The sequence below is a fragment of the Bos mutus genome, chromosome 25 (genome assembly GCF_027580195.1).
Source record: "Bos mutus isolate GX-2022 chromosome 25, NWIPB_WYAK_1.1, whole genome shotgun sequence".
Taxonomy (NCBI): Eukaryota; Metazoa; Chordata; class Mammalia; order Artiodactyla; family Bovidae; genus Bos; species Bos mutus.
In genome coordinates this window covers 31600914-31628598 of record NC_091641.1, presented here as the reverse complement: position 1 = coordinate 31628598, position 27685 = coordinate 31600914, and the positions used below count along the sequence as shown (strand labels likewise).

The following is a 27685-nucleotide window of genomic DNA, read 5'->3' as shown; positions in this document are numbered from 1 at the left end:
GGATGGAGTTGAGCTGCAGCACCTTTTACAGGGGCAGTTAGCTCAGAGCTGAAACGTCCTAGGCAGGCCTTTCACCCTCTGTGGGCAGTTCTCCTATGCCCCTGGTTTGAAACCTCACCATCAAGTCCAAGTACTCATTTGCCTTTGTTTGGCAATTCTAGGCAAACCCGTTCAATGATCTGTAACCTTTCTTACATTTCTTCCTCCCCCCACTCCAAACACACCTTCACGCTCACTGGAAATCAGGCTACCCCTGAGTGGCTCCACTGGTGCTCAAGGTCATCCTTCTAGGAGCTCCTTCCTCTCCCCTCAGAGCCCAGCATTCCTCATGGGCAACGCTCCTCTCTTGTCAGGTCAGTCTGTGGAGAGCTCTCTTGGTCCTCCACCCCAGCTTCCACCTGCTCATTCCATTTCTCTAAGCTTACAACTGCGCGCCCCTCCATTCTGCCAAACCAATTAACTGTGTTCCACCAGACCACATTCTGCTTTCACGTTCAGAATAATTTCTTCCTTCTTAGAAGGCCCCGCGGGCACCATTCGGTCTGACTTTGTTCTGTAACTAAATGTTTCTGAAGCCCAACTGTGAGATCCTTGAGCAACGAGTGCTGGCTGGGAGTCAGGAGCCCTAAGCTCAAGTCTGACAGCTCAGTGATCTTGGGTGAACCCTTCAGTGTGAAGCTCAGCTTTCTTAACTAAGGGGACCATTCATCCTGGGGTTACTGAGAAGAATGGGCTTGATGAACATAAAGCACTAGGCAGAGGTAAGGAGGCCTTTCTAGCCCTAAAACACACAACACTGTTTTTAATAAATAATTTTGGAGCTGATGTGATCATTGGGACAAAGACCTAAATAGTAAAATAGAAATTTACCCTGTTGGTAAAGTTTAAAATCAGTATGTTGTACAAAAAAGGAAATTTCTGATCTATAATGGAACATACTATCTTTCAAATCTAAAGCACTTGTTTAGTCTAATAAGATTTCATTTTAAATAAATTGCTTTTCATTCTGGTAGAGATCGAGACAGTCAATGTTTAATATTAATATAAAAAAAAAAATCCAACAAATAACTAATTTCCCAAACAACTGAGGAAATAAGAAAGTAAAGTTACTGAAACAGGATTTTTTTTTTGCTAAATTTCTTTAAATGTTTTCAACAAGCCAATCCAGAATTGGCTCAAAGTAGAATAACACACTGTTTGGGTTCCTAATGTTTTAAACCAACCTATGACGGAAAAACATCTATTTCTGCTTTATTGACTATGCCAAAGCCTTTGACTGTGTGGATGACGATAAACTGTGGAAAATTCTTTGAGATGGGACTACCAGACCACCTGACCTGCCTCTTGAGAAATTTGTATGCAGGTCAGGAAGCAACAGTTAGAAATGGACATGGAACAACAGACTGGTTCCAAACAGGAAAAGGAGTTCGTCAAGGCTGTATATTGTCACCCTGTTTATTTAACTTATATGCAGAGTACATCATGAGAAACGCTAGACTGGAAGAAACACAAGCTGGAATCAAGATTGCCGGGAGAAATATCAATAACCTCAGATATGCAGATGACACCACTCTTATGGCAGAAAGTGAAGAGGAACTCAAAAGCCTCTTGATGAAAGTGAAAGTGGAGAGTGAAAAAGTTGGCTTAAAGCTCAACATTCAGAAAACGAAGATCATGGCATCCGGTCCCATCACTTCATGGGAAATAGATGGGCAAACAGTGGAAACAGTGTCACACTTTATTTTTCTGGGCTCCAAAATCACTGCAGATGGTGACTGCAGCCATGAAATTAAAAGGCTTACTCCTTGGAAGGAAAGTTATGACCAACCTAGATAGCATATTCAAAAGCAGAGACATTACTTTGCCAACAAAAGTTCATCTAGTCAAGGCTATGGTTTTTCCTGTGGTCATGTATGGATGTGAGAGTTGGGACTGTGAAGAAGGCTGAGCACCAAAGAATTGATGCTTTTGAACTGTGGTGTTGGAGAAGACTCTTGAGAGTCCCTTGGACTGCAAGGAGATCCAACCAGTCCATTCTGAAGGAGATCAGCCCTGGGATTTCTTTGGAAGGAATGATGCTAAAGCTGAAACTCCAGTACTTTGGCCACCTCATGCAAAGAGTTGACTCATTGGAAAAGACTCTGATGCTGGGAGGGATTGGGGGCAGGAGGAGAAGGGGACGACAGAGGATGAGATGGCTGGATGGCATCACTGACTCGATGGACGTGAGTCTGAGTGAACTCCGGGAGTTGGTGATGGACAGGGAGGCCTGGCGTGCTGCGATTCATGGGGCTGCAAAGAGTCGGACATGACTGAGCGACTGATCTGATGACGGTGTACCAGCCTTTATACCAGGAACAAAGGAAAACAAGACCTTCAGGAATTTCAGTCAAGTTAATACTGGGTAATACAAGATAAAATGAAAAGTGATGGAAAGAAAATACACCCATTTAAATTTCTTTCACTCTCCTAAATCAAAACCAATTGGAATAAACTCATTCTAAATATTAAGAAAGGTTTCATGGCCAAAAACTATATCAAGTGAGCTTCAAACTCTCTTCTCCCGTGATAGGAGAAGACATACAGCCCATAAACACGCATCTGTTTACATGCAGGTATGTAATTACATGTGTGTTTATGTAAACACACCTCAATGGAAATAAAAACTACCTGAATTCTATGTCTTCATGAGAAATGCAGATTAAACCTTTAAAAACGAATAAAGGCTAAACCATTCGCAGGGGTCCTCTGCAGGCCTTTCAACAGCGTAAGGGTTTATCCCTGTTGATGGCACCACTGCTGTGGTTTCCCAAGGGGCTACACAGCTTGAATGAAGGAGCCTCTATTCTCAGACCTTGTACTGAAATTTCCAAAGAAATTCCACAAACAATACAAAAAACCCACTGGTAAAATTATTTTTACTTTTTACTGCCAAAAATATGAAGATCATAAAATTCAACAACCATATAAAAGGATTAACAGTTGCATAAATCATAAAATACAATCTATTTTAAAGAAACAGGCAACGTCTATCTATTTTAGGTACTATTTTTCAAATATTCATAGTAGTGTGACAGTCTGTATTAAATTTTGAAAAGTGGCATGTTTCAGAACGTCACTTAAAACATTTCAAAATAATAAAAAGGAAATAAAGTGACAATTACCTGTTTATTTCTATTGCAAATTACCATTTAAAAGTTATTAAACTGGCTCTGGTTATGCTTCAGGTAAAATAAATTTCACAAGCATTTCCCCAAAGTTTCAATGTCTCTCCAACCAAAGCTGTTATCTGAGAAATCATTATATATTTCAGTTTCCTCCACAGTTCTTAAATCTGCAAAAAGGGAAGTTTGGGGAACAAAACACATGCCTATCCACATACACGATCGTGCCAGGTCTACAGCCCTTGTTTGCTGGGCTGCGTATCAACCCAGGGGCTGGTTCAAAGCGGACACTGGGGCCCCTGCCTCATATACTTTTGAGGCTCTCTTTCAGATGAGCAGGCCAAGCAGGTGGGGCAGCCTGACCCTGGGCTGAGGTTGGGGTGGAAGCCTGCTGGCATGCACGCTGTTGCTCCTCACTCTGATGCCCACCAGTGTCTAAAGGTGGTCCCACCCTAGGGTCCAGCCACAGCATTTCTATCAGTGCCCCCTGATGCCAGGACGGCTGCCCGCAGGAACCTAGCTGCTAGTGTTCCCCTTTCCTTCGTCTGCCCACCTCATCAAAGGTGTAATCAGGACACACCGCAGTCTCAAGACACCTCTGTGCCCTCGACTCCCACCACTCTCCCCTTGGCTCTAGTCACTGCCCCGCCAAATCCAATTCCTCCCTCAGGACCTTTGCACTCACTGTTCCTGCCTCCTGGAGCATTTTCCCCAAATTTCCTCAGGGATGGATCACATCACACAGGCTTCACTCTAAGTCTCTGTCCAAATGTCGCGTCCTCAGAGATGTCTTCTCTGCCTTCTAAGACACTCACACCTCCCTCTCTGCTCTCATTTCCATCCTGTCCCTTGTCTCTGTCTGTAGCAATGGTTTTCTGATATTACCTCATGTGTTAAGCTTTCTAGGGCTGCCATGACAAATCACCACAAACTTGGTGGCTTAAACCAACAGAAGTTTTTTCTCATGGTGAAGAACAAAACACGAAGAGTACCAGATTATACCCTAACCCAGTTTGTGGGTTTTCAACTCCATTCCATGATGTACAGTATATTCAGTACCTGCTATAATGAGGCTGGAAATAGGCTAAATGGGCTATTTACATGAGGCCAGCCCAACCTCATCAGCATAAAAATGTCTTTCCTACGTGAGCACCCTTTGCAGTGTGGCATAAATTTCAGCAGATGGTGCGCACGCCCTCTAGTGGCCATGAGAACAGTTACCTCCATGTGTTGCTTTCCTCAATGGCAACAATATTTCTGAATTAATGTTGCTGCTGCTGCTGCTAAGTTGCTTCAGTCCTGTCCGACTCTGTACGACCCCAGAGACGGCAGCCCACCAGGCTCCCCTGTCCCTGGGATTCTCCAGGCAAGAACACTGGGGTGGGTTGCCATTTCCTTCTCCAATGCATGAAAGTGAAAAGTGAAAGTGAAGTCGCTCAAGTCATATCCAACTCTTAGCGACCCCATAGACTGCAGCCTACCAGGCTCCTCCATCCATGGGATTTTCCAGGCAAGAGTACTGGAGTGGGGTGCCGTTGCCTTCTCCGAATTAATGTTAACTCACATTTATTGGAGAAGGAAATGGCAACGCACTCCAGTGTTCTTGCCTGGAGAATGCCAGGGACGGGGGAGCCTGGTGGGCTGCCGTCTCTGGGGTCGCACAGAGTCAGACACGACTGAAGTGACTCAGCAGCAGCAGCAGAAAATGTAAAGCTAAAGTTGTACAGAACTATGTATCTACTTCTTTGTGCAACATCAGAGTACAAACAACACTTTTACTAACAAACAACAGGATAACAGCAGATACCAGGCAGCATTCTAGGTTTGTCTCCAAAGTGCTCAGATTTCTGTCAATTGGCAATTTACCCAATGCCCTGCTTCTCCCTCCAAATACCTTCCAAATGTTCTCTTATCCTATTTAAATTTAAAACAACTTGATTTATCAAAACTTCTAAGAATAAATGAATGGATATATGCTAAATCACTGCTCTTAAAAAGATAAATTATAGAAATTCATGAAAAGACTTTGAAAAGATTTTGGTTACAGATATGAGTTTTACTGTTGGCATCTGGTGGTAGACTGAAAGGTACAAATCAGATGATTCTGTCACATGCTTTAAAATATAAAAAAGTAAGAATATTGACACAGAAGCTACTGATACTTAAGACAAATTACTGACAGAGGAGTCATAAAATTAGTGACTGTGAAAGTGACACTACCAGACTCAGTCCTATTCCCTTTCCAATCAACTTAATGTCTAAATAAAAGTGACACGGGTATGTCTGACTATGCTGTCTCCAAGTAATAAACTGTCTTGTCTGTCTCTTAAACAGTTATAAAGAACTTTCAAGGAAGAGGAATTTTATCATACAATTAAATGAAGAAAGGAGAATTTCTTAACATGGTTTGCAACAAGATGACATAAAGCTCCTGATCTCTGCCTGCAGTGTCCACCAGCAAGTCCATTTAGTTTTAGCTACATTCATGATTTATAAGTCAGGTATGATTTTAGTGCATATCTGGGAAGAACATTCTAGACTCTACCAAGCGTCAATCCTATGATTTTCATACACATAACACTCCCAGTTCTACAGAATAAATACTAATGACCCAATTAATAAAACTTTGCTTCTTTAATAGTAAGTCAATAGCCCATCCTTTATCACTAATTATTCTTAGAACCATTATTAAAGATGAAGGAAAAAAAGTTACAGTCAAGTTAAGATTTCAAAATTTTTCTTCCATGAAGGAAGGATCAAAAATGACACAAAAATAATTAAATATTCAAAGTTTTAACCTCTAGTTACATAGTAAAAATTCAAATCAGAGACTTTAATCATTCCTTTGTATATAAGGAAGAATCTTGGGAAGAAGACCTGGACTGCAGTCCAGTCTCACTTAGGGTAAATCATACCCTCTCTGCCTCTCTGTACCTTTATCTTCTTAATCTGTTTAGAGGATCTACAGTTTTCAACTACCTCACATGGCTGCTGGGAAAATCAGAAGTAAAAGCACTTGAAAACTGCTGGTCACTTACCCAAGCATAGTTTACTCATTCTTTACTGATAATGTCTAAGGTATTTTAGAATTTACAGAGTCAAGCACTTACAATACTCACCCTTTAATGTCTTTCTGCAATGTTCAGTAAATTAAACGCAATACTGTTTTCCTAAAAATAGCATCTGGGTTTAGTGTCATATTTTACAAACATAAAAGTATGGTGAATGATGAGCAATCTGATTTGGTTAGGTCTGATGTATTCTAAGTCAAATAAAATATTGGTTAGGGAATTCTCCAGCAGTCCAATGGTTAGAACTCGGTGCTTCCACTGCAGGGAGCGTGGGTTCGATGCCTGGCTGGGGAACTAAGAACCAGCAAGCCGTGCGACACTGTCAGAACTATATACACATGTGTATACATACATGCACACACACACATGTATTTTCTCCATTTGTTAAAAACTTCTGCTCTTCTGGGTACTTATCAAATAATCTGAAATAGGCTTTTAAAAGGATTCATATATAGGACTTGTAAAAATTCAAACCAACCTAGAATTAGAGTATTTCTGTTTATAACAGCATTAGAAGCATATGTGAATAGAGTGCAGTATACACAGAATAATGAAGTTTATGTCAATATAGAATGTTGTTAATTGCAGAGTAGCATCACTGCCCAAGTAATAAACACTACACAATCTTACAATGATCTACACTATTCATAAATACCTGGATTAGAGACAAACTTATATGTAACCAATATGGTTTTTTTTTAATGAGGAGGAAATTATCAAATGCATTCCTGTAACACATCACAGACACATCTAGAGACAGAAGCAGTGCCATCCTAACAAACCTTAGAAGTGCCACAGAAACATTAAATAATTATTTCTGCCCAATTTTAGTATACCTAAATTTAAACGCACTTGATATTGAAATCCGTATTTGTAATTTCATGGAATTATCAATCCATATTAAACACACTTGATATTGAAATCCATATTTGTAAAGACAACATTTGGATACTGTAATCCAAATACAGATTTGATATTGAAATCCGTATTTGATCAAAGCAAGTATCTGTCACACTAAGACTTCTTTAAATCAGCAACACCCTTAACATACTTAGGATGCATGCTTTTTTGGGGCGGGGGGAGGGTGTGGTACAAACAAACTGAGTAAAAAGCTGAGCATCAGGGACATCTACAGACGAAAAATAACTCACTCCAGGCTCTAGCTCCCCACGGGTAACACTCCAGAAGTTTCTAGTTAAGGCATTGCTTAATTTTCATCTCTCTACTGACACTGTGATAAGCAGAGACACTTGAAATAATTAGATTGCGGCTTTCTGTGTGCTATATGAAAAAATGTGTGTTTATACTAAGACCTGTGAGGCATCCTAAAGACCTTATTTGAGGAAACAATCATTCAGAACAGCGGTTCTCACCCAGGATGATTCTGTGCCCCTAAGGGACATGTGACAATGCCTGGATATTTTTGCTTGTCACAAGTAAGGGGGAGGTGCGGTGCTATTGGTATGAGCAGGTGGAGGCCAAGGATGCTGCTAAACATTCTGCAGAGCACGGGACAACCCGCCACAACACAGAAGTATCTGATGCCAAATGTCAATACTGCCGAGGCTGAGAAACCTTAATTTAAAGGATGCCTATAAAGTTTATTATGGTCCAGAGTGAGGCCTCTAAAAATTCTTTTAAACTTTTTTATTTATTCAACTATCAAAACCATGACAGTGGTTTCATTTCTGGATCGGAAATTGTGTCTTTATGCTATCTTACAGAGAGTGAATGAAGCTGATACTGCTTCTTTCTAAGGCAGTATCTGGTATGTTTCACAAGATAAAAGACTTCCCATTTGAAACCATGCTGGGCACAACTCCCAAATTCTTTCACAATTAATCAAATACTGTCTCTTGCCAACCCAACAGTTCCATCTCAGCGAACAGAAGCCCAGCAAAGATGATTCTAACAAGATAAAAGCCATCTGCAGCTTTCAGGAGGCATTTGAAAGGCCAAGAGAAGCTCTACAGGTTTCCATCTTGGCAGCACTCTCTTGGGTCCCATCTTAAAAGCAGTCTAACCATTGTTGTCACCTTTCTAATTAAGTGGGCTGCCAAAAACAAACAAACAACTTGAGTAATGTCACTGGCACAACACCGAGTCTGATGTGAACTCAACATCAGACTTGGAGCATCATCACTGAAAGCTGCTGCTGAAAAGCAGGTTCTAAGAATGGAGAAGCTCAAGGTCAGGAATCATCCTTGCTGCTCAGTCACAGCTGTGCCCTCGCCTCTCTCTCCTGCAGATCCAACTACAGAGACACTACAAACATCTTAGAGACAGTAATAAAAAAGGGTCAGAAAGATCTCTGATACACATGCTCAAAGGCAGTTTCAAAAATACTCTCCCAACCAAAAATGATAAATCTTCTTTCGTCTGCCTCTTTCCAACCTCTAAACTCACCAAAGCCAAAACAGGAGGGATTATCTGAGCCATCTCCCTTACTTCAGAGATGAGAAATCTGCATAAAACGCAGAAATCAAAGATTTCTGTCAGAGCTAGATGTCAGGGCTAAAACCCAGCCCTGTAGAGTCCTGCTGCTGCTGCTGCTAAGTCACTTCAGTCATGTCCGACTCTGTGCGACCCCAGAGATGGCAGCCCACCAGGCTCCCCCGTCCCTGGGATTCTCCAGGCAAGAACATTGGAGTGGGTTGCCATTTCCTTCTCCAATGCATGAAAGTGAAAAGTGAAAGTGAAGTCCCTCCAAGCTGAGTCCATCTCATCACGTGACCTCTGCTTAAGAACTGGCTCAAAACTCTCTGTACACAAATCTCTCATAGAGCTGGATATAATCATAAAGCCACGTCTCTGTGCTCTGTAAAGCCAAATCATCTCCGATTTTTTCCCACACTTTTTTGGGGCAGCTCTTCTCCCATTTCTTTACTTTCTAGAGGACACTGAGTGAAAATGTAAAGGGAAAAACAGAGGGCAGCAATCCAGGCCCAATGTTCCCCAGAAGTCTCAACAGAGTTCACCTGAAGGAAGACCTCTTGGCCTCTGCAGGTCATTTTTTATCATCTCAGTTACAAAACAACCAAAGGTTTTTATATAAGTAGGGAATTCCAGCAGACGTTATGCATTTTGAGTTCTCTCAGTAGTGCCAACTATCCAGGATTTTTCCACAATGTAATTTTCACTGACAGATTTTCATTTATTATGACTACATCCTACCTGGCATTTTCTCTTTAAAATCTCATTTAATCCATTTTACCAATGAGAAAATGGAGGCATAAAGAGGTTAAGTACTAGCTGGAGGCCACATAGCTTAGAAGACAGAGGTGAGTTTGGATTCAAGTTTGTCTGAGTCCTGATTCTTCACCATCTTGCTGGACCACTCCAGTGACTGACTGTCATCTACTGAAAATCTACATGAAAACCCTCATTGCACAATCACTGCACCAAAAGGAGTCTCAGGAAAACCCTGTTCCCGGACCTTGACGCCTGGCAGATGAGTGACCTGCCCCCAGTCACAGACCCAGTCGGTGCTGCCAGAGGGATGGGCCCAGGTACCCTGCCTCCCACTGTAGGTCCTGCTCAGCAGCCTCCCAGGAAAACCTACCCTTTATCCACGTAGGAGGAAGCATTCACCCTAAAGCACATCTGGGAACTAGAAGCAGAATACCTGGAGAGGAACACTGCTGCCTAGAGAATCTGCTAACAGTTAACACAAAGTGTTTCTGACACAACTGGAAAAAGCTGTAAATGATGTTCTGGGGAAAGAAATTCATATCCCACCTATATAAAATATACACAGTGCAAAGGTAACTTTTAACCAAATGACAGTTACTAAATTCTCAAGTATGAGAGGTGGATTCATATGCTTCTTATCTCTACTAGGTACTTATAGTCTTGATTTTGTTGTAGCTAAGTATCATTTTTACCTGTGACCAAGAGGCTCAGATGGTAAAGAATCTGCCTGCAATGCAGGAGGCTCAGGGCTGAGAAGATCTCCTGGAAAAGGCAATGGAATGGCTACCCATTTCAGTATTCTTGCCTGGAGAATTCCATGGATAGAGCCTGGCGGTCCATGGGGTCCCAAAAGAGTCAGACACAACTCAGCGACTAACATCATAAGTATGATTTTACATTTGATCCAGTGAATTTTTCTGTGGAACTATTTTTATAATTTTTGAGATTATTTTAAGATTTACATTGGTCTCTCAATAACAACCTGTCCTGAACACGCATTGAGGACCCCAACAAAATAATCCATCAGGGGTTTACTGGCAATAGGAAAACAGTTGAGATGCCATGTTAGGAAACTTTCTGTTAATAAACCTTGACAGTTTTACACATTTAATAAAACAGAAAGAACATATTCCTAGCTTTTTTTTAAAAAAACTACACTACAACTTACAAGAAAACCAGGTATCTCACAGTAAAGTGCTGTCAGCATCATATACAATTTTTAGAAATCTATGTCCTATGCGCTTCAGTCCCTTCAGTCGTGTCTGGCTCTTTGCGACCTCATGGACTATATCCCCCAGGCTCCTCTGTCCATGGGATTCTCCAGGCAAGAGTACTGGAGTGGGCTGCTGTGCCCTTTTCCAGGGGATCTTCCCAAACCAGGGAATCTTCCTGACACAGGGATCGAAGCCACATCTCATGTCTCCTGCTCTGGCAGGCGGGTCCTTTACCACCTTCACCACCTGGGACGCCCAGAAGTGCTGTGTCATCTTCTATTTAGAATCCACAAGTGCATGTAAATTGTAAATGAATTCTTACATACTCCATCTTATATTCAGAAATCCACAAGTGCATATAAATTGTAAATTAATCCTTACATACTCTAAGTTAATCGTGAGACAAACTGAAAGTTTGTTTAAAATTCCCCAATAAAAAATAGTACTCACAAGTTTTCTGTTCTCTAAAAACTCACTTGGCCAAATCATCCCTATAATTAAGTATCTCCAAAAGCATTTAGTTGGGGCTTACCTATAATGTGATCTTTTAATTGCTGCAAATCAGGAGGTATAAAGACTCTTCTAATAAAAACAATCCAATGCAACCCAGTGAAGCCTGAGGAAATGGGAGAAGACAGGAAAGACAGGTACCTCGTAGTTTGAGAGAAAATCTAGTAATTCTGATTGAGATGGGATGTAGAGAAGTGGTTTCATCACTCGGCGGACAAACTTCTCAATGTAAACAGCACTCATGGGGCCTTTGTATTCGATTGGTCCAAAACTAGTACCAAAAAAATAAAAATAAAAAATAAAAATACATCATGCATTAAACCTGTAATATGTAACTGAAATCATCAACACCACAAAACGAAAACGTCTTGTTTTAGGATCCCAACTGGTTCATATGTCAGTAGCCTTCCTTGTCTCAAGAGGGTAACTGGAGGCCTAATTAAGAGCAAGCATTTTATGTGAGGGGAGGTACAACTGGCCATTACTTTTTAATATGAAATTAATTCTGCAAACTGAATTTCAGAGCAAAGTTCATTCTAGTCTCTGAAAAAAAATTAATTCTCACAGTAACATTGCTATAAAAAACAATAAACAGGCAACTATGAAAACTGACCAAATGCCAAAGGATTCCAGGATCTTCACACAATTCTGCTGCGGGGTGGGGGAGGGGAGAAAGGCGGGGGAAGGGGTACACTTTCCTTTTCAAGTCACCGTGAAATTAGGAACAAGTTGAGCAGTTGGTCCTTGGCCTACTACAAAGTAGTCATTAAATATTCTCAGAGGCACTTACACAAAGGATCACTAAATAAACCTTAAACATACTTAAAACTTTATTACAACAAAAAATCATATGAAGATATGAAGTCAGGGAACTGTACAAATGATCTTCCCTGTTTTCTCAGGCAGTTGTGCTTGGGGACACACAGGAATTTGATTTAGTACCGATAAGCAATACTGCCAACACCGAGTTACCCTCCTAAGCTAATCAGAATGCTCACAGGGCTTTCTTCACTCTTGCACAACAGACATTGCTCAAATATAATTGGATGGTATGTGGCAAGGATGGGGGAGTACGGCGAAATTCAGCAGATCTATACCCATTCTTCTCTCTGAATAAAAACTGACACCAAGTGTCCTGTTAACAGCAACAACAGAGCATAGAAAAGAACTACGTAAATGGGGATCACAATATTAATATATGATAACAGAAATTAATACACATACACATACATATAATGTGATGACATAAACAATCTTCAGTGTGCACTGCAGAATATGACAGCAGACAGAGGAACATCAGCAGAAAGAGGTAAAAATAGCATTCTACACACAGTGGAGACACTGGGTCAGCGACTCTATGGATTCAAGACTTACTACAATTCATTTGCTAACTAATTTTGTTTTTAAATTACTACCACCACCAACCCCATCATCCACCACCAATTTTTAATTTAAAGGAAGAAATCAAAAAAATCATCTGATAACTTATTTTGCTTAGCAGAAAGTGGGCAAGGGACCTGGAAACCTCATCCACTCAAGCAAATCAGGCTCTGCTGAGGTTCCCAGGTCCCGTGTTACAAGGGTCCCAGGGATCAGGTGTAATGAGAAGATCCCCAGATGCAGGTCGTAGAGCACGTTTTGCCAGCACACCATGGCCACTGCTTTCGGACAAGCTGACTGAGGGGAGCTGAATTCTGCACAGAGTGTTTTGGGAAAACTATTTCCTGCTTCAGAGCCTCTCCTAAACTGCCTTTGTGACTGGCAGTAAAACAAGACAAAAAAACGGAGTCTGCTCTCACAAAACAGGAAAGCCTGTTAATTTCTATAGGTAGCTACTACTAGTTAAGCTGTTACACAAACAGCACAGAATACAAAAAGGCTACCTTTTGGGTATCTCTGCCGTAGCACTTTATTTTTTGGTACAACGGGAATGGTAGATGTTGAAATGAGTATTAATGGTTCTGAACCAACTCAAACAAGTAAAGGTTTAACAGGCCAAGAGGAGGGGCAGGCACTTTAAGGTATAGCAGCCTCAGATTCCCCATCTGTAAACTAAGAGGGCTGGACTAAGTATCTCTGACGTTCCTTTCATGTCCTTTCAATCTTTCTATAAAACTAAGAAAACCAGTAGTGTAAGACAGTGCTGCACACCCACATAACCTGAAACGACATTTGTACTCAATTCAAGGGAACTCTTGTGATTTTAATGTCACATCGAGCTAAGTCTACCTCTGGGCAGCGGGCTTGGGTACACACTGTTGCAAGGCCTACACTCCCTGCTAACCATCTGCACCCTATTTCCAAAAAAAGACACACAGGGATCTCTTCAGGGCAAGCTCATCGCCCATTACACATTACCGAGGTTTAGAACTTTCAAATATTAATATAACACCACATACTTACCTTAAAAAAATAGAAGTGACCATCAGAAAGTTACTCAGAGAAACTGTGTTTATACCCAGAGGGAAATTTGAGGGTGGAGATGGGGAAGGAATGTGTGTTTTTGCCCAAATACTATTTAATAGCTCCTGAGAAACAACACTCTGAGCCACACAAGTTTTATGTTAGAGACACAGGAATGTGCTGGAAGGGGACAGATAATCCACACATGACAGTCTGGTGATATCTATAATAAATCTGCACTGATTAAGGCCCAAGAATTTTAGAGGGAGGTAATAAAGCCTAACGAAGAAGGCAATGGCACCCCACTCCAATACTCTTGCCTGGAAAATCCCTTGGACGGAGGAGCCTGGTAGGCTGCAGTCCACGGGGTCACCAAGAGTCGGACACGACTGAGTGACTTCACTTTCACTTTTCACTTTCATGCATTGGAGAAGGAAATGGCAACCCACTCCAGTGTTCGCACCTGGAGAATCCCAGGGACGGGGGAGCCTGGTGGGCTGCCGTCTATGGGGTCGCACAGAGTCGGACATGACTGAAGTGACATAGCATAGCATAGCAATAAAGCCTAAAAAGTAAAGTTCTTACTGGTCAACTCTTCTTAACCCTTCAGTAACAAACTTCAAGCCAATTACACTGAACAGAGCCCAGAATTTCATCTTCTGTCTCTAAAATCCTTCAAGTCAGATTTTAGACCTAACATCCACAGCAGGATTTCCCAGGGGTCTCAGTGGTAAAGAATTCACCCGCCAACGCAAGAGCCACAGGAGACACAGGTTCAATCCCTGGAGGAGGAAATGGCAACCCACTCCAGTACTCTTGCTGGGATAATCCCATAGACAGAGGAGGCTGGAGGGCTAGTCCATAGTCACAGAGTCGGACACAACTGAGCAACTAAACAACCCAGAGCAAGGCCCGGGCAGTTCTCCAAAGTCAAACACCAGTATTTCTGCAGCAAAGTGAGTACAGAGGCACCTGATGTGGTACAAAGACTATGGGTGGCCTCCTGGTACTTTAGGCCAAATGAATGCATTTGGGGACGATGTTCATGGAACTCTCTCTCTCAGGTCTTCAAAGCTCTCTGGATTTCAGAATGATACATTATAGGATTGCTGACTTGTAGTTTTTTCTTCCCAATTTGAAAAGATGTTAGATATCCTCCTGACTATGTTATGCTGCTAGATAACGGGATAAGGACTTTAGTACATTTTTATTCCATAAAATACTTCTATAATATTTGAAACATACAGCCACACAGCAGAGTAACCAGTACAAGGAAAACAATGCTACTGAATATGTCATGACATGGAAAAATGTTCACACACAAAAAAAGCAGTTGAGGAGATATTACTACTATCAATACATGATCCCATTTTTTAAGTTAAAAAAGGGGGGTGTGGATATGTACAGTCACAGGAGAATATAAATCAAAACACATAGTGATTATGGATGGTTGATAAATCACAGATCCTTCTATTTACTTATTTTTGCTTGTTATTTTCTCAATTTTCTATAGTGGATACTTTTAAACAGGATAAAACAAAAATTCACTTTGAAACTGATAAACTGAATTGGATTAGAAACACTACTTGAAAGTTCTTACCTCCGATGATACAGATATATTACAGGAAAATAAAAAAAGTGTTTCTGTTTTCTGCATTTCCCCTGATTCCACCAACAGTTAATTGCGACAAACAACACCTGCAAGTCAAAGAAGGTTTCAAATGACTATAAATAACAACTGAAAAATCACCAAGATTTAAAAAACAAAATAATAGAAATGAAACAATCCCTCTCTGAAACAGAAAGCATTAAAAAAATCGTTTTGGGTATTCAAAGACGGGCATCATTTACCCTGACAAGGACAAAGAAAGACTCCAGTGCCCAGCTGCGACTCTGAACACTTTACAGTCTGGTCCAAGAGGAAAATGAGCTGCTCCAAATCCTGGAGTGAATGACACCAAATAACTTTTTCTAAGCATGATTATACTAAAACTTACCAGTAGGATATGTCTTTTGATAGTCAAACTGAGAATCTGAGAATAAAAACAATCTTACCTACAGCTGACATACCAAAAATTTCAAAGGACCGTTTTTAATAATGATATTAAAAACCAATAAAGATAATAGATGACTAGAACTATGCTCTAAAATATACTATCAGAGAGCAAAAATATGGATTAAATATGTATTTATAGGCAGATGCTGAAGTATTTAAGGAGACGTATCCCAGTGCCCGAAATTTACTTTGAACTGTACCCAAAATGGGATGGATTAATAGTTAGGTGCAGTTTCTCACCTTTGCTACTACCGACACTTTGAGCATGAACTGATACAGGTTTTTTGCTGCTGTTTGTTTTTGCTGGGGGGCAGGGGTGAGGAGGGCACACAGTGGATGTCGGATGTGGTGGGATCCCTGGCCTCCCCTCTCTAGCAGTGACAACCCAAAACCTCTCCAGTCCGTCCCCAAAGTCCCCTGAGGACAAAACTGCCTCTAGTTGAGAACCACTGATTATGTGGATGACAAGATGAATAGATACATGATAAAACAAGCCTAATGTTATTAGATGTTAAGTGGCAGACACAGCTCACCTTTGCTATTATATGTTTAAAAATCTTTGTAATAAAGTACTGAAAAATATGAAGGCTACAAATGAAAAGTCACTTTCAGATGCCTTATACTGACCAGAGAGCAGTACTACTCAAAACTTAATGTAAACTCTCCAGAACTCCTTTTATACTCTACCTATACTTTCTAACAGTACCTTTACCAAGGCTGACACCTCAAAAAAGGGCACAATCTACCACATTTGCTAATTGTATTAAGTAATGTGGCTCCAGAAATTTTTGCCTGTTTTCAAAAATAAATCCACTCCTTTTCCCTTCTGAGAACACAGAACAATAAGCTCTCAATTTAGAAGGAGCTGAAATTTTTTCTGAAAGAAGGCAGAGCGCATCAGCTATGGATGGCACTGTAACCTCCACCACTTGTCCTGCAGCCTTTAACAAACTATTCTGCCCTCTAAACCCAAGGTCGTGCTTCAGGGCAACCAGCATCAGCTTGCAGGGCTGTTCTAAGGAGCAGGGGCCTGCACACCAGCACGCAATCCCTACAGTCACTCTGAAGGACATATTCCTTAAGCTGGCAGTAATATAACAAGTAGTTGACACTTACCCTAAAATACAACAGACTCTCACATTTTCCCACAAGTGCTCTAAATGAGGAATGACTTACAAAGGGGTGACTTCTTTAAGCTTGCCTCCCAGAGCTCCCTTAGGGTTATTTTCTTCCCACAAGTGTCCCCAGCTTGATTACTATCAGCCATTCTTAAGGGGAGTTGTGGTGTGGTGGGGGTGGGGTGGGGGGGGGTTGGGGGGAGACAAGGAATAGATTGATTCCATGGGTCCAAAGGGGGGGGGGTGGGGGTTGGGGGGAGACAAGGAATAGATTGATTCCATGGGTCCAAAGCTGGAACACAAAATCACAACCCCCTGAGAATCAATGCTATCAATACAAAAATCAATGTATTTATACAGTACTTAGCATCAAGCTCAGGGGTATAACTTAATTAAAAAGGTTTTGCTAGGCTGGGCAGGAAGTCTAGCCAACATTTATAACATTGTTTCTAAGAAAATCCAACTGCGAGTTCTAAATGAACTTCTGAAACTGGACTGTGCCACAAGTCACCCCAGATCAGTGGGTCTGGACAGCAGCCTCTTAGAAACCTGTGGGATGCTTTTTGGCTGACTGCATCGGTCGGTGGGTGCTAGAGGGCATGTGGTGGGCAGGGGCCGTGGCCCTGAAGTCTGCAGTGCTCCAAGCTGCTCTGCACATGGAACGATCCTCCATATCCCCCAGAGCAGTTTTAAACGTCCTGCCAAACACTGATGTGGAGGGAAACCTATTTATTATTATTAAACTCAGATTTTGACTCCATTTTATATATGTCAATCCAAAGCATGGCTTCTCTGTTCACTGAATTTCTCAAGAAGGCAACATCTGTTTAATTGAGGGCAGAAAGGACTTTCGTCGGCTCAGAACTTTACCAAGAGCTGTTCACCATTTAGAAAAATCAAGTCACTGAGAGCAATGCCCTCGTGGCCCCTGTGTGGCCAACATATCCTACTTTATGAGGCTGCGTTTGTAACTGTTCCTGCATTTATAACTCATAGCGGTTCTACATAAAGGTACAGGGACCTAACTTACCACAGCACTTACATACTAAAACACATGTTTAATTATATACCACTTTTCTTTTTCCCCTTATCTTTATGTTATAATTAGTGCATTAGATTGGCTACACTGAAACTATATGTATAGGGGAGTTTTATCATCTATGAATACCTTCTGAGGACAGAAAAAGGGATATCAAAAAATACTTGTTTTATAAAGGTCAACTGGGATCCACTGGATTGAAAACCACTGCCAGACAGAAGGCCTATTTATCAATTGTCTATACATCCCTCTTACCAAGCGTGAAGGTGGCGTTCATTAAATTTTTGTTGAATGTAGCTATGGTCTAGGTATTTGAAAGGTCTGCCTAGTAACACTGTAATCATGACACATAAATTTCTCTTACGTAAAACAACTAACCAGCAAATGTTAACAGTACATTCAATGAGGATTTTCAGTCTCCCCACTGAAACCAGACAACCTGGCACCCTGAGATGAGCACTGGCCTCATCACGAGAAAACGTGGCATCTCCTCCCACTCCTGCCTCTAACCAACTATGACAAGCACAATCAGAAAGCCTCTGCTCACAGGGGCTTTACGATTTAGGCTCGAAATAAGGCTGTTGGCCTTCACCCTGGCAAAACCAGCCGTCTGGGAAAGCTGTCTCTGTGGGAGAACCTGCCCTGCGCCTGGCCTGCCAGTCATCTGACGGTCAGGCTGAATGCCCACCTTACCTGGTCTGAAAGCCGACTCGCTGCTTGTTCAATTTCAGCCCTGGCGGCGATGGACTGGCCACACCACGGAGCATAGAAGAATAGCAGCACCACCTCCGAATCCCGGCGAATGTGCTCTGCGTAGTCCAGCTGCCCCTGGAAGAGGTCAAGAACCGGAGACCTCGAGGAGAAAAAGCTGACAGGTGGCTTTGCTGGAATTATCACATCTTTTGCTCGACTAAAAAAAGAGCAAACACAAGATTGTTTAGTTTATCTTCTTCTAACAACAGCTCTGTGTAGAAAGAGAACAAAGCTTAAAAGAAAAGTCTTCTCTTAAATAAGAAAAGGGACTTCCCCAAACACTGGCCTGGAGGATAAAAGCAGTACTTTGTGCTAAGCGAAGGCAAGATTTGACTGAGAGAATGCAAGACAAGACTCAATGACATGTTAAAAACATTCTCTAACACTGTCTGCCCCGGGTGTGGGGTGGAAGGGCAGTGGAGAGCACAGGAGAAGAGTGTCTGAATAATTCGGACTCTTGCCTCCCCGACCCAAAAGACTCCATCCTTATCTCTCTGCAGCCTTGCCCTCCACAAGCCACTGATGTCCAGGGTTTCAGAGCCACCAGTGAGCTTGCTCAAAATCAAGAGGGGGGAGCATGCATGGCACCACTAGGAGGCATGGGAAATGCTCACAGCCCACTCACATTAAGTTCATTAGCTGTGGCTGGCCTGTACTTGGGACACTCAGGTAAAAGTAATAATAATGTAGATGTCTCCATTATGCATCATGATCCAAAGGTTAATAAAGATGAATAGCAAAGCAACTGCCCATTTAACTGGAAAACAGGTTTCCTAAGTATGTACTTAAGATTCACAGAAGGTCAGGGGAAGAAAGAAAATAAAACTAAACAAGTGGCCAGAGCCAAGACAACAAGGTCTGTGCCGAAGCTGCATCCCACCAGGTTAAAGGGCCCCAGTGAACACTCTTGAGCTGTCCACACATCTGGATTAAAAGAGTATAAAACCATTAGAGAAGCTTAGCTAAGAAACCAAGAGAGGAAATAAAAATGGAACCCTACAAAAATTCAATTAACCCAAAAGAGGGAATTTCCTAGATGTTCGGTGGTTGACACTCCATGCTTTCAAACTGCTGAGGGCCTGGGTTTGGTCCCTGGTTGGGAAACTGAGATTCCCGCAGACCATGGGGTAGCAGGTTAGGGGGGAGGGATGGGGCAGGAAGGTGAGCAGAAAAAAGACCAAGAGAGGAAGAAAAACCAGAAAGTATAAATGGAAAACAAACAGCCAGATGGTAAACACAAACCCAACCATATCAACAATTACATTAAATATAAAAGGACTAAACCACCCAATTAAGAGGAAGAGATTGCCAGGCTGGATAATGAAGCAAAACCCAACCATATGCTGTCTAAAAGCATTTTAAACATAAAGACATAGCATGAAACCACAGGGATGGGAAAAGATAAACTACATACATAGTAAGCACAAAAAAAGCTGTAATAAATCATTAGGTGAAAGGATAAACTAATTTGTGTGTTCTTACAATTAAATGTTCCTCAGTAATTTAAAAGACAACAAACCGATATATGCTATAACTGGATGAATTTCAAAATACACTGAAAGAAGTCAGACACTAAAGAATACATATAATACGAATGCATTGACATGAAATTCCGTAACAGGCAAAACTAGTCTGTAACGAAATCCATCACATCAGCAGTGGTCTGGACTTGGAAGTAGAGCAAGGAAGACTGACTGCAGAGAGCGCTGAGGAAAGTTTCTGGGGACAAGGAATTAAAAGGGTAGCGGTGGCTACATTGGCCAAAAGCCATGGACCTACATATGTAAAATATGTGAATTTTACCAAACGTAAATTATAGTACAATGGCATTGATGAGAAACTTTGGCTGATGGGTCACCTCCTTGGTGAGGACTGCTCTGACGATTCTCCCAATTTTTTTTTCTTCTCTCAGGTTCCTATTAGTTGCTTTCAAAAGCCCTCACCATAATCTGTGACTTACTTATTTACCTGTTTATTAACTCCATAAGGGTAACAACCCTGGCTCTTTTTTTCACTGATAAATCCTCACTGGATTTGCAGCTCCCAGTACTGCAAAGGTCAGTAATGTGTGAAATGAACAAACCTACCCTACTCACCTCATTTGAATATATGTGACAGCAAATTAAATCCATACAGACATATATTATTAATCTGAATCAAAAATGTCAGAAGGTCCATTTGCTTTGCAAGGCATGATTCTAGAACTCTGTTCTAACTTTAAATGTGTTCAAATGAACTTTGAACTCTGGTCTCTCAGTATATAGCAAAGTAGCAGGATGGAGAAACAGGTAGGAACATGCCACCAGCTCTGAGATATGCAGCAGACAGACAGATACTTAGAACCAAAAAAGAAATCAGACATCTGGGTTGCTTCCACGTCCTGGTGGTGGTTTAGTCGCTAAGTCGAATCTGACTCTTGCGACTCCACAGACAGTAGCCTGCCAGGCTCCTCTGTCCATGAGATTCTCCAGGCAAGAATTCTGGAGTGGGTTGCCATTTCCTTCTCCAGGGGATCTTCCCCACCCAGAAATCAAACCCAGGTCTCCTGCACTGCAGGCAGATTCTTTACCAACTGAGCTATGAGAAGCCCTTGCATGTCCTAGATATTGTAAATAGTGCTGCAATGAACACTGGGATACATGTGTCTTTTTCAGCTATGGTCTCTCAAGGGTATATGCCCAGGAATGGGACACAGAAGCAACCTAGATGTCCACTGATAGATGAATGGGTAAAGAAGTTGTAGTGTAATACAATGGAATATTATTCAAAGCCATAAAAAGGAATGCATTTTGAGTCAGTTCCAATGAGGTGGATGAACCTAGAGCCTATAATACAGAGTGAAGTTAAGCCAGAGAGAGAAAAACAAATACTATATATTAATACATGTATATGGAATCTAGAAAGATGGTCCTGATGAGCCTGTTTGCAAGACAGCAATGGAGACACAGACATAGAGAACACACTTGTGACACAGTGGGGGAAGGAGAGGGCGGGATGAATTGAGAGGGTAACACTGAAACCTGTGTCACCGTATGTAGAATAGACAGCCAGTGTGCAAACGCTGTGTGACGCAGAGAGCTCAACCCAGTGCTCTGTGACAGCCCAGAGGCGTGGGGCGGGGCGGGAGGCGCCAGAGGGAGGGGACGTATGTGTACCTGTGGCTGATTCATGCTAATGTACGGCAGAAAGCAACACAATACTGTGCAGCAATCATCCTTCAGTTACAAATACATAAATTTAAAAAAAAAAGAAAGAAATCATACAAACACCCAAGACCAAAGCTACTCTTAAGAGCCTTGGATCATTTAGTTTGAGGAAAAGAGTACATACCCTTCTCTACATCTAGAAGGTGTCAGCTTCCTGAATTAAGACAGTTTTAAATATATTGCTTCCCCATTTTAACCAAAAATTATTAACATCATAAAGTAATGCTGTTAAAAGTCAGAGCAAATCTCCAATTTACACACTCACACTAATATTTTAACTCTGCAATCAGGGAGCTTTGTCTAAGTAAAACATCTTCATAACCCCAAAAACTCGGTCACTTACACAATAATTCAAAAAAAAAGTTCAATGAGCAAATGTTACTGGACTTCAGGCACTGCTGTATAGGAACTAAGGCTATAGGAGCAGGGACCTGTTCTCAAGGGGCTTCCTTTCTCAGGGAAGAAGACATGCAAACAAGCAAACCTGTAAACAGACATAAAACCATACAAAATGAACATGCTCGCTGGAGAAGTCAACGCGGAAATGTGGCAGGGCACCTGGAAGCTCCTCCATGGGGTGGTGGTCAGGGTGGTGTCTTTTAAGCTGAGATGTGAGTGACAGGGAGGCAGTCACCCAGAGGCAAGGCCCTGAGGCAAGCTGACACATTCTCAGCAAGTCCAAAAGTCTTGGAGGTATTATTTTTCTACTCTTCAAATTTGGTGGTAAGAGTTAAATACGCAAATGGAAGGAAAATGCAGGTCTGTGACAAATCAAACAAAGGACAATCATCAGCCTAGTACTATTGATGAGCCAGCTCCTCAAGTAAACAAGCCAGACAAGCCCGTGGCCCGTCAGAAAGCAAACGTTAACCAGGGCAGAGAAACCCGTATGTGTCTGCCCCAACAGAAGCATTCATGAGTCGCCATTTAACTCCTAAATTAGCTACTGTTTTTGAGAAACTAAATGGAGATTAAAGATTTCCTGCAGCTTTGAAGCCAAAGTCTCAGGTACCAAAAAACTCAAAGAGCTGATTGCAAACAAGGAAGTCCTGTCGCAACTCCCAATTTCTATACGAGAATCATGCTCTACACCTCCTTCCAAAGAGGGTCTGAGGCAGCTTTGAGCTTACAAAACAAAATAAAGCAAAATGAATATATACACATAGAGAGATAATGGGGGACAGGGAAGCCTGGAGTGCTGCAGTCCCTGAGGTCCCAAAAAGTCAGAGATGACGGAGCGACTGAACAACAGAGATAACAGAGACAGACACCCAAAGACATACTTATAACTTTTCCCCCACAAAAACACACCCACAAAGCAGGGTAAAAGGAAAGGATGAAGTCATGGACATTCAATGCATAGAAAGGCAGCTAGGACAGAGATTAAGTGCTCAGAAATGTACAACTAATTATTAATAGTGTTTCAATCCCAAATCAACCTTTTTTCTTTTTTAAAAAATAAGCAATAAGACACTAAAGGGGGTTGTCTTATTTCAGGTCTGGAGCTATTAATAAAAAATAACTTAAAAAAAATTCTACTCTCCTTTAAGCCTCTGTCCTCATTAACACACAAGATCTTAAAAGCAAAATAGGAAAAGAGCGGCAGAAATGTCAGAGTCAGTTGTAGAACAATAAAGCAGTATCATGACACCATTCAATCAAAGGAGATTATAAAAAATCAATTTGAGTCTATTAAAAGACCATCAAATTTGTGGCACAGAAAGAAGCTGGACAGGCAAACAGGCTGTTCACTGGCTCATTCTCCTTGCCTGAAGCAGGTGGGATCTCACTCAGCCTGCTCCATTAACTGGATTTACACTTCCTGAAATCTCAAAGGACTTTCATATCTACTAAGTCTTGTTCTCTCAGAGAAAATACTACACTTAATTGCTATAAATGGACAAACTGATGCAAGCAAGCTGTCCACCCCTGGAGGAGAGAACCTCTCTTCCTCATCTGAACTCGAATACCACATTGCCATATTCTACCTTGTAAAATACTTTGTGTAATTCCCTTGTGTAGGACGTGACACAGAACACGGTTAAGAGCCTGATTTCTGACAATAAAGGATTCAAATTCCAGCTCAGCCACTTATTAGGTGGAAGTGAATTGGGGCAAGTTTTGCAACATGGCCAAAGCTCCACTCTTGTGTGTAAACTGCAAGGGTAAGAACATATATATATGCGTGTGTGTGTGTGTGTATCTCTCTCCAGACTTTACTAGGTGAACTTAAGTGATCCACAACAGGCTCTCAGGTCACGTGTTAAATAAATAAATGCATTCATGGAATCTGTAGTTCTCAAACAGGTGACTCTGTTCCCCAGAGGACATCAGGTACGATCTGGAGACATTTCTTATTGTCACATTGTGGGGGGTGGCGGGTTAGAGCAGGTAGTAGGTAGAGGTTAGGGATACAGCTGAACACCTCAGAACGTACAAGGCAGCCCGCTACCACAAGAATTATCTGAGTCAAAATATCAACAGTACCAAGGCTGAGAAACCCAGCTGGCAGGCTGCACCTGGCACAATGGCAAATGCTCAATAAGGTTTTTTGTTTAGTTTTTTTACTATATGACTTTTTTTTCAATTAGGGATATAGTTGTTTTACAATGTTGTGTTAGTTTCTGCTACACAGCGAAGTGGATCAGCCATACATATACTTCCATGTGTGTGCACACATAGTTGCTCAGTCATGGCCAACTCTCTGCAACCCCATGGACTGCAGCCCTCCAGGCTCCTCTGTCCATAGATTTTCCAGGCAAGAATACTGGAGTGGGTTGCCATTTCCTTCTCCAGGGGATCTTCCTGATCCAGGGATCAAACCCATATCTTCTGCATCTCTTGCACTGGCAGGTGGATTCTCCACCACTGAGCCACCTGGGAAGCCCATATGTATCCACGATCCCCTCCTTTTTGGATTTCCCTTCCATTTAGGTCACCAGAGAGCATTATGTTGAGTTCTCTGTGCTGTACAACAGGTTCTCATTATTACCTATTTTATACATATTAGCGTATATATTGGAGAAGGCAATGGCACCCCACTCCAGTTCTCTTGCCTGGAAAATCCCATGGACGGAGGAGCCTGGTAGGCTGCAGTCCATGGGGTCGCTAGAAGTCGGACACAACTGAGCAACTTCACTTTCACTTTTCTCTTTCCTGCATTGGAGAAGAAAATAGCAACCCACTCCAGTGTTCTTGCCTGGAGAATCCCAGGGATAGGGGAGCCTGGTAGGCTGCCGTCTATGGGGTCGCACAGAGTCGGCACGACTGAAGCGACTTAGCAGCAGCAGCAGCAGCAGCGTATATATGTCAATCCCCATCTCCTAATTCATCAGCAATAATTATTATAATTTCTTCTTTCTACTAAAATCTCCAATCTTTTGACATCTCTTTGACAACAGGGGTCATATATTGTCCTAAACAGACTCCATAAAATTGTTCCAAGTTGAAATCTTCCCACTGGCCGCTATGCCGGTCAGTGGCACCACAAACTAATAAACTGGAGTCCCAGGAGACACACTATGGACACACTAAAATACGAAAACACACTGGACACGCTAAAACATAAAGCAAAACTTGTACTGGTGTCCTTTTCCAAAGCAAGACACATTAACTGTCTTTCCCTCCCCCACCCCACCCACTAGCTCCAGCCTAGGCCTTTCTCCCAGTTTCAGGAAAACACCAGTCCACCAGTCTTGTCCAGCCCCAGGACCTTTGCACCTGCTGTTTCCTTTACCCTGGACATCCCCCCTCCCCCGGATCTCCCCAGTGCTAGCCCCTTCCCCTTCTTGGGTGATTCTCCAATGTAGCTCCCCAGGGAAGGTCTTTAAGCCCCACCCTCATTGCTTCTATTCCCTGCACAGCACTTACTGAAATCCTTTAAGATTATGTTAAGGTTACTCGTTTACTGCCTGTATACCAACCACTGGAATGGAGAACAGGGACTTCTGATATTCATCACACACCCTCGAGGAGCCGTCAGCATACAGTAAGTGCGGATAAATAATCGTTAGATCCATGAGTGCATGAATTCTCAACGTCCGGGACGCTAGTGGTCGTCTACGCCTACCCGAGGCATAGGGAAATAAAATGGGTGATAAATAAGGGTCCTACAGCATGGGCAAAAGTCACGGATGCACCCCCAAGAAATCCCAACACGTGACAAGCACATCAGAACCTGGCCCACCTTTCCTCGGTATGAAAATGGTAGGAAGAGCGCCGGGCAGCAGCTCAGAGCCTCGCCCGAGGGCTCGCTGGCCGGCGAGAAGAGAAAGCGGCGGGCAGGGCCGCATGAGGCAGGCGGGAGGGTCAAGTCCACCGGCCGGGGCAAAGGCAGGCCCGACTTCCGGAGGCCGCTTCGACCCTCGACTCTGAGGCCCCCAAACCGATCACGCGCCGCCGGCCCGGCCGAGGGGCGCCGGGACGGGGTGGGGTGCGGGCCGTCTCACCTGCAGGTAAACTTGAGGGCGAGGAGTAGCGCGCAGCCGAGCGCCACGGCCCCGCAGAGCAGCTCGGGCCGCCGGCGCGCCATGAGAGAGGCGCCGCGCAACCCGCGGCGGAGCCGGCCCTCCGAGGACGCAGCCGGGGCCGGGCTGAGGGAGCCGGAGCCCGCGGGGCCGCCGCCGCCGCCCTCGTCCTCGGCGTCGTCGCTGCTGCTGCTGCCGCCGCCGCCGCCGCGGCCTCCGCATTCCGACATTACATGCTCCCCGTCGCCGGCTTTATACCGCCGTCGCCGCCGCCAAGGGCCCGAAGGCCCGGCCCGGCCCGGCCCGTCGCTCCCCAATCCCGCAGCTCAGCGCGCCGGCTAACCCGGAACCTCCACGTCAGCCCGGCCGCCGCCGCGGCTCCCGCCCCCTCCGGGCAGAGGGCGGAGCCGGACACCACTCGGAAGCCCAACCCCCGGAGGGCCACGCCCCTCGCTCGTGGCGTCTGCGCGGCCCCATCCCTCACCAGCGCCGCCGCGGAGGCGTGTTCGTCCCACAGGCCCCGCCCCGTCCCTGGAGAGTGTGCGCACGCCACCGGTGCTACGTGCTCGCCCAGCTTACGCCCGTCCGTCCACTGAGTCTGCGCAGGCACAGCTGCTAGGTGTCCGGCTGCTCTTACGCTGGTTAAACCCAGCGCTGCCCTAAAGCATCCCCGGGCTGCGGAGAGTCACTGCCTGGTTCCGGGAGCTTAAAAGAGCTATGTTGGTGACAGCAGTCGTGTCTGGCACACATCTGTGGAATTGCAGTGGCATCAGTACTGACCTCACAGGGGTGCTTTGAAGGTTAACCTGAGGTCCTTGATGTAAACTGCTGGGCCCATAGTGAATGCTAAATAAGTCTTAGGGACTGTTCTCTCCCAGTGTCCATTTCCTGCACAGTGAAGTGCTGTGCGCCACGGTACCACGTCCCTACACCACGGCCCTGGGAAAACGGTCTGTGCATCCTGTACTCACTTTAGAGATGGGAAAACCGAAGCGGCTTGGAGAAGCCGCTTGACCGCGTCCACTAGGCATTAGATGGGAGTAGACTCGAAAACAATTTGGTTAACAAGCCGCTCCAGCGATCCTCTGCCGACTCTAAATCCTTTCTGACTCTAAATGTTAATGAAAGTGAAAGTCGCTCAGTCGTGTCCGATTCTTTGCGACCCCATGGACTATGCAGCCCTTTGAATTCTCCAGGCCAGGATACTGGAGTGGGTAACGTTTCCCTTCTCCAGGGGATCTTCCCAACCCAGGGATCGAACCCAGGTCTCCCCGCATTGCAGGCGGATTCTTTACCAGCTGAGCAACAGGGGGAGCTCCAAATGTCCTAAATGTTAGGTCATTTCTAAATAAGTTTTTGTGATTAAAAAGGACAAGTCGGAGAAGGATGAAATGTGATTTGAGAGTGACTGGGATTGTTTACCTGGGACACGTGTACCTGGAGCTAAGAGAATGTCCGTAATTACCCAACAGCTGGGGCCAAAGATCTAGGAT

At 43.4% G+C, this 27685-nt stretch overlaps 1 protein-coding gene across 3 annotated transcripts in view; it reads right to left on the bottom strand.

Annotated features, from left to right (window-relative positions):
* TXNDC11 (thioredoxin domain containing 11) overlaps positions 1–26548 on the bottom strand; it is a 60395-nt gene extending 33847 nt beyond the window's left edge. Inside the window, exons 1-4 of one of the 3 annotated variants that reach the window (XM_070362681.1) lie at positions 26175–26548; positions 18461–18677; positions 15155–15252; positions 11293–11422 (exon numbers count right to left, since the gene is read on the bottom strand). In XM_070362681.1, coding sequence (XP_070218782.1) covers positions 11293–11422; positions 15155–15252; positions 18461–18677; positions 26175–26422 — 693 coding nt within the window. In that variant the 5' untranslated portion in view covers positions 26423–26548. Of the gene's footprint in view, positions 1–11292; positions 11423–15154; positions 15253–18460; positions 18678–26174 lie in introns of those variants that run through there. The other 2 variants (XM_070362680.1, XM_070362682.1) reach the window with 2 other exon arrangements.
* Positions 26549–27685: the final 1137 nt, after the last annotated feature.